Source organism: Dipodomys spectabilis, unplaced genomic scaffold (assembly GCF_019054845.1).
Source record: "Dipodomys spectabilis isolate Male_0828 unplaced genomic scaffold, ASM1905484v1 ptg000266l, whole genome shotgun sequence".
Taxonomy (NCBI): domain Eukaryota; kingdom Metazoa; phylum Chordata; class Mammalia; order Rodentia; family Heteromyidae; genus Dipodomys; species Dipodomys spectabilis.
The window spans coordinates 1,904,512-1,912,075 of record NW_024870943.1 but is presented as its reverse complement, the minus strand read 5'-3'; the positions used below and the strand labels follow the sequence as shown (position 1 = coordinate 1,912,075).

The 7,564-nt window shown below is 52.8% G+C and overlaps 1 protein-coding gene across 1 annotated transcript; it reads right to left on the bottom strand.

Moving 5' to 3' along the window:
• Window positions 1-614: 614 nt before the first annotated feature.
• Window positions 615-6,931, bottom strand: LOC122125816 (zinc finger protein 160-like). Its single transcript, XM_042700441.1, has 6 exons — window positions 6,903-6,931; window positions 5,518-5,720; window positions 5,359-5,441; window positions 4,543-4,663; window positions 3,672-3,800; window positions 615-2,078 (listed from the first exon to the last, which is right to left on the bottom strand). The coding sequence occupies exons 3-6, from the start codon at window positions 5,374-5,376 to the stop codon at window positions 907-909; spliced, it is 1,440 nt and encodes a 479-aa protein (XP_042556375.1). The 5' UTR covers window positions 5,377-5,441; window positions 5,518-5,720; window positions 6,903-6,931; the 3' UTR covers window positions 615-906.
• Between the last annotated feature and the right edge of the window lie 633 nt (window positions 6,932-7,564).

The window sequence follows — 7,564 nt, the reverse complement described above, 5'->3', positions numbered from 1 at the left end:
TCAGTGTGCTCAGCCTGTATGGGTTCCTCAAAGAAATCTGATGTCCACTGAGTGAGGTTTGCATTTGAGCCTCTGCTGTGTACATGTCACAATTTCCTGTGTTCTGCTCTTGTTGGAAGCATTTTTTTTTTTTTTTTGGTTGCTGTTGTTTGTGGGGCTTGATCTTGGATCCTTGAGCTTTTCTGCTCAAGGCTAGTGCTCTATTGCTTGATCAGCAGCGCCATTTCCAGTTTTCTGGTGGTTAATTAGAGATGAGTCTCACAGATTTTCCTGGCGTGGGTTGGCTTTGAACAATGATCCTCAGATCTCAGCCTCCTGAGTAGCTATAATTACAGGCGTGAGCCACTGGCACATGGCTTGTGACAGCAATTCTTATAAACTATTAACAAAAGAGTCATGATTCTGGGTTTCAGTGGCTTCATGCCTGTAATCCTAGCTACTGAAGAGTCTGAGATCTGAGGGTAGAGGTTCAAAGCCAACCCAGAAAGTGTATGAGACATCTCCAATAAACCACTCAGAAAACCAGAAGTGGTACTGTGGCTCAAGTAGTAGAGCGCTCACCTTGAGCTGAGACAGCACCCAGACCCAAATTCAAGTCCCAAAACCACCACCAACAACAAAAAAGTCATGATCATGATATACAGCTCAGGTTGCCCTGAAACTCACTATCTACTGGAATTACAGCAGGAAGTACTGCACTTGAAAGCAGGCCTGAACCCCTTGGGAGCAATTTCATGTCACCCTCATGCTTACATTCAGTGGGGACTGAGCCCTGAAGGCCATTCCTAGATGGATGGCGCCCTGCTACACTCCCTGGCAGGCCTTCTTTTGTGAGTGAAGCCTATGATGGATAGTCAAGGTGGAACTTCAGCTGGATATCTTGCTACATTTATCACACACATTCCATTATCCACATTCCGCCTCTCCTTGGTGTGTCTTGAGGTGGCGCACAAGGTGCTTGTTCTGTCTGAATACCTTCCCACACTCAGTGCACTGGTAGGGCTTCAAATCCATGTGGATGGTGCGGTGGACTGTGAGGTTGGAGTGGGAAGCAAAGGCTTTGCCACAGTCTGGGCACACGTATGGCTTCTCCCCAGTGTGCGTCCTGCGGTGGCGCACGAGCGTTGCTTTCTGCGTGAATGTTTTGCCACACTGGGTGCAGCCGTATGGCCTCGCCCCAGTGTGTACCACCTGGTGCTTAGTGAGGTCCTTGCGACTGGTGAACGCCTTTCCACACGTGTCACACACAAATGGCCTCTCCCCTGTGTGTGTCCTGCGATGTATGACAAGGCTGGAGGACTGACGGTATGCCTTCCCACACACAGAGCACCTGTAAGGCTTCTGGTCGCTGTGCACTGTCTGGTGTTTGCTCAGCTCACCACGCGTGCAGAAGGCCTTCGCACACAAGCCACACACATATGGCCTCTCCACAGTGTGTGTCCTCTTGTGGCACACGAGGCCAGATTTCTGTAGGAATGCCTTCCCGCAAGTGGCACAGCAATATGGCCTTGCCCCAGCATGCGTCCTCCAATGCATGGTGAGGCTGGAGTCCTGGCTGAACGCCTTGCCACACTCTCTGCACTTGTAAGGCTTTTCCTGAATACGTGCTTTGGGTGTATGTGTGCGTAAGGGAGAACATATCGGAACATCATCACAAGCATGGGCATTGTGAGTGTTCCCACTGGAGGGGCTTCCCTGAGGGCAGGACATGGGGGCCCCTGCAAGGGCGGACTTCTCCACCTCAGTCCTCACCCCTGGCCCTTCACACAGGTACGGTGGGAGCCTGAGCAGGTGCTTCTGGAGGGGCCGTCCCAGCCACGGGCTTGTGGGCTGCTTCACCGAGTGACCCCCACCCTCCTGCTTTCCTCCGCCACTGCCCTCTTCTCTGTGGACCACAAGCACCCCTTTAGCACGGCCTTCAGCGCTGCTCCACTCCCACTCCCACTCACGCAGAGCCTTCTGGATTTCCTCGCAGGAAAACTCATCAGTGCCTCCGTCCTCATGACTTTGGATTATTTCTCCCCTACAGCTGCCGGCATGGGGTAGTAATTCTTTAATTATATATTTAGGAGAGGTACCTGGAAGATATAAAGTTCCATTCTGATTACTCACATAGTTAAGTATTTCATGCTAAAGGAGAGAATACTATAGAAAATAATTACACAGGCACAGAGAAGCCATGTGAACTCTGAGCACAGAAAATCCAATATGTAGGAACTCAAAAGGATTAGGATTAGCTGGGCTCTGGTGGCTCACACCTCTAATCCTAACTACTCAGGAGTCTGAGATCTAAGGATCACTGTTCCAAGCCAGCCCAAGCAGAACACTCCCTGAGACTCTTATCTCCAATAAACCATTAGAAAACCAAAAGTGGCACTGTGGCTCAAGTGATAGAGCGCTGGCCTTGAGCTGAAAAGTTCAGGGAAAGCCCCCAGGCCCAGAGTTCAAACCCCACCACCAACAAAAAAAGGGGGGGGAGTGAAGATGGCTCAGTTGTAGAGTGCTTGCCTTGTATGCATGAAGCCCTGAGTTCCTCAGCACCACATAAGCAGAAAAAGCTGGAAGTGGCGCTGTGGGTCAAGTGATAAGAGCACTAGCCTTGAGCTGAAGAGCTAAGGGACAGCACCCAGGACAAACTTCAGGCCCCAGGACCAAAAAAAAAAAAAAATACTGGGGCTGGAAGGTGGCTCAGTGGTAGAGTGCTTGCCTTGCTTGCATGAAGCCCTGCTTGCATTCCTCAGTACCACATAAAAAGAAAAAGCCAAAAGTGGTGCTGTGTCTCAAGTGGTAGAGTACTAGCCTTCAGCTGAAGAGCTCAAGGACAGCCACCAGGCCCAGAATTCAGCCCCACAACCAATCAAAGAAAAAAAATTACAGCTGGGCATTGGCAGCTCACACCTGTAATCCTAGTTACTCAGGAGGCTGAAATGTGAGGATCAAGGTTCAAAGCCAGCTTGGGCAGGAAAGTACGTGAGACTCTTATTTCTAATATTTCACCAGAAAACTGGAAGTGGCACTGTGGCTAAAGTGGTAGAGTGCTGGCCTTGAGCTGCAGAGCTTAGCGACACCAACCAGGCCGAGTTCAAGCCCCATGACCAAAACAAACAAAAACATCTGTTTTTAAAAAGGCACAAAATATAAGAAGTGGAATGTTCAGCCATAGCTCTAGGGGGTGCATCTGAAGGAAATGAAGTCAGAGAATAAAAGAGACACTTGGTTACTGCACACCCACAATTAGCTGGAGAGCCAGCCTAGAGCATGTCAATGGACACAGGAAATGCAGTGGAGACACAGAATGGCATATTACTCTGCAGGACAGTGCACTAGTGGGGACATTCTAAAGTCCTTTAGGGCTCATAGCAGAGACACTTTGGTTTTCCACAGAAAACTTCCACTCAGGGGCTAGGAAGGTGGCTCAGTGGTAGAGCTCTTGCCTTGCATGCATGAGGCCCTGGGTTCGATTCCTCAGCACTACATAAGCAAAAAGAAAAAAGCCGAAGTGGCGCTGTGGCTCAAGTGGTAGAGTGCTAACCTAGAGCTGAAGAGCTGAGGAACAGCGCCCAGGCCAGGAGTTCAGGCCCCACAACCGGACCCCCCCCCCCCAAGAAAAAAGAAAACTTCCACTCATGCCCAAGTTCCCCAGCTCCAACTCTGCACATCTGAGCTCTTACCTGTGTTCTCACCTTTGGTGCCTTCCCAACCACTCAGGTCTCCTGGAGTTTTCACATGGTTCTGTGCTACCCAGGGCTCTTCCTCGAGCTCCAATGGCAAAATCACACTCACGTTGGGAGGAGAGACTCCTGTTTATAGAAAGACAACGTGCTGTGGCCTTTCCAGAATCCCCAGTCCCACACTCATGGGAAAAGGGAACATCACACATGGATGCAAAATACAGTTCACACATTCAGCAGACTGCCTCCATCTGAATACTTCAGAGTACACTTTAATGTGCAGACCACACACAACAACTACTGAGTCAGAAGAACTAATAAATGGGTACAAAGTCTGCTGTGCACTGAGTGTGGTGGGATCTGTGTGTAATCCCAGCACTTAGAGGATCAGTGGCAAGTTCAAGCACAGCCAGGGCTACCAAGAGGGAACTTTTCTCAAAAAAAAATTATGAGGAAGAGAAAGAGGAATAGGTGGAGGAGGGGAAGAAAGGAAGGACTGCCATAGTACTTGATATGTAGTTCAGTGATAATTGGACCTGCCTAGTAGGTACAAAGATCTAGAGAGGGAAGGGAAAGGAAAAGAAGAAGAGTGGAGAAAAGAAGGGAAGAAGGTGAAGGGAAAAAAGGAACAAAGGAGAACAGTAGACAAGCCTGCAAAAGCTGACATGCACAGGTGCTCACTTAAGCTGTGGGACACAGGATGCAGGACAAAAGAAGGTTATTAAAGTCCGGAGGCCACATTAGCTTGTTTCTGTCCCTGAGTTGGTGGAGCTTTATGTCTAGTCAAGGAACATGGGGCTCTCCAGGTAGCACTCAGGGGAAACCAAGGCCAAGAGTAAAAATCCCAACTTGTGCAGGGAGGGGTGCTCACCCACGGAGACCAGGTTCCTGTAAGTGTCCAGCATGACATCCCTGTACAGAGCGCGCTGAGCCGGGGTCAGGCACCGCCACTCCTTCCGGGTGAAATCCACCGCCACATCCTCAAATGTCAACTGTCCACAAGGAGAAAATCCAAAAGCATTTCACACACATCCATGGACTCAGAAAAAGTATTACATGGAATTATAATCAATGCCTACCATGATAAAGCATCAACACACCTGAAGAGGATTTTACAATTTGTAAAAGTTCTTTGACACCCAAAGCAAAAAAAAAAAAAAAATCAAACAAACAAAAAAATGACATGGAATTGTACACCCCAGCATTCTTCAGAGTTAGTGGGGAAGTATGATGAGCACGCCTAGAATCCTAACCAGTCCAGGAGCCTGAGATCTTAGGATCAGGATTCAAAGCCAACTAGAACAGAAAAGTTCATGAGCCTCTTTCCTCCAATGGACTACCAAAAAGGCCAGAAGTGGAGCTGTGACTCAAGTGGTAGAACAGCAGCCTTGGGCAAAAGAGCTCAGGACAGCACCCAGGCCCTGAATTCAAGATGCAGGACTGGGTGCTTGGTGAGGAGGGAGACCAAAAGCTGAAAAGAAAACCAGCAGAGAGGTTTCAGCAAGCACACAGGAACACTTGGTGGGTGATACTCTTCTGTACCCACACTCAGTGGAGGTGTTCCCTCCCTGTTCGGGCTGAGGGAAGGCGTGGGGGGCATGAGCACACATGGCAGGCAGGCAAGCACCAGCATAGTCAGAGCCCAGGCCAGCTCTGTGCACAGGAAGGAGACGCCACACGGCTTTACCTGAGTCACAGCCGCCATCCCTGCTCCTCGTCTTTACTCTTCCTCCTCAGGTAATACCACTTTCCAGAAGTCAGTCCTGAGTGCTGAAAATATCCCGTTTAGTGCTCACACCCAACATGCACTCCTTGTGTTCCAGCCCTAGCCCAGGGAGGACCTCACCGTGGGGAAGATGGTCCTGTTCTGCCCACTCATGGGGTGATGGTGAGTGCCGGTCCTGGGAATGGAACTCAGGAACTGGGCCCTGTGTCTGAGCTTGTTTACTCAAGGCTGTTGCTCTACCACTTGAGCCACAGCTCCACTCTTGCTTTTTGGTGGTTAATTGAAGCTAAGATTCTCCTGGAGGGGTTGAAGCACTACAGCTCCTGAGCAAAAAAAACATCAGATACCAAGTTTGAGTCCCAGTCTATAATCTAAAAACAACACATGTATGGGACTTTCCTGCCCAGGCTGACTTCAAACCTCCATCCACATATCTCAGCCTCCTGAGTGGCTAGGCTTACAACCATGGGCCCTGCTCCTCTCCTTGTAACCCATGACCCCTCTTTTCCATGGACCAAATAAATGCCTTTGCACACTACAAATCTTTCTCCTCTCCTTCTATTCAGAAGTGCTCCCACATTTCCTGCACCGCACCACCTATGTGATGTCTTGGATCCTAGAGATGGAGATTCTGAACTTCTTTCTGCTTTCCTCTCTGCTGTTCCCTTTGTGGCTTTTGCTTCTTCCACGGATTCTTTGCAAAGCCTTCAGTGCACTCTCTACTTTGCCACCAGCTGTGGGGGCTCGCTCTCCTTTTCCTGTTTTCCCGATTTCTTGTCATTCTTTCCTCCTGATGATCTTTTGCCCTTCCCACAGCCCCAAGTACAGGCCCGGCAGGCCCCAGGTTGCCCCTTCCCCACCCCGAGGCTGCCCTGGGGTAGGCTGAGGAAGGGCCAGCGCAGGAGGGGTGGGCCCGGTCTCAGGACCACAGAGATCAGCGATGGGGGAGCTTGGCCAGGGACTGAGCCAGGCCCTGGAGACCAGGGATCGGGGCCCGATGTGGGGGTGGAGCCGACGGTCGGGGCCGCGGCGGGAGTCTCCGCGTGGGCAAGGTTGGGAGTTGGGGCCAGGCCGGGGGTTGAGGAAAGGACAGTGCAGGTGCAGGGGGTTCGCGGATGGGACGGGGATGGAATTCGGGGCTGGAGGGCCGCGGCTGGGGCCGGGAGTTGCGACCTTTGACCGGACGTCTTGGCCTGGGGCCCGGAGGCCGGGGTCTGGGGCCAGAGCGGGTCCCAGACCCCCGGTCGGGCCCCGAAGGTCTAGACGTGGGGCCGAGGGTAGGGGTCGAACAGGAGCCGAGAGGAGCTGGGACCGCGCCCACTCCGCCCTCGCCCCGCGGGCGCCCAGGGACGCGGGGACGCCGTAGTCCGGGCGCCACGGTCGCGCCAGGGCCGGCGGTCAGCGAGGACTGGCCGGCGACCCAGGCCGCTGGGCAGGAGGGCCGCGTGGGGTCTCCGGGACCCCACCCCGTCGTGGGGGCTGCGGACACCGGGACGCAGACTTACTCTTGCCAGAGGGATTTGTGAACTCCCTGTCATGCCTGCAGCTTTCTGGTCTGAGGGAAGCTGCGCGCGCAGCGAGCCAGGAGGGCGGGCTTGGAGGGCGTGGCAAGCAGGGCGGGGCGATCGGGGTGAGGCTAGGAAGGGCCAATGGAAAAGTGGGAATAGGTGCCGCCAGAAGGAAACCCAATCCACTGGACCAGAGCTGGGAGGGGTGGAGGAGGGGGAAGGCGGGGCGATAACAAGACTGGTCGGGCCAGAGAGTGGGCGGGTCCTACCTGGAGTGACAGTGGCAAAGGGCTGGAGCCAGGGGAGACTCCAGGCCTCTGAAGAGGCTACTAAGGCAGGGGCTGGGTGCCTAGCCTGGCCGGGCGCTGGGTGCAGAGGCCGGGGGCTGAGTCAAGAGTGCTGAGGTGGCCGGTTGCTGGGGTGCAGAGTCAGGGTACTGAGGCGGCTAGAGGCTGGGGGCAGAGTCAGGGTGCTGAAGAGAGAAGAGTTGATGGGAGAGAGGAGATAAGCTGAAGGAGGGAGAAAAGAAAGGGAAAGAGAAGCAGATGAGGAGGAGAGCAGAAGGGAGAGGCGCGAGGGATAGACGAGATGATAGAGGTAAGATCAAAGGGAGCAGAATAGAGAGAGGGGAGAAGAGAGAAAGAGGACCAGAAAGGGTG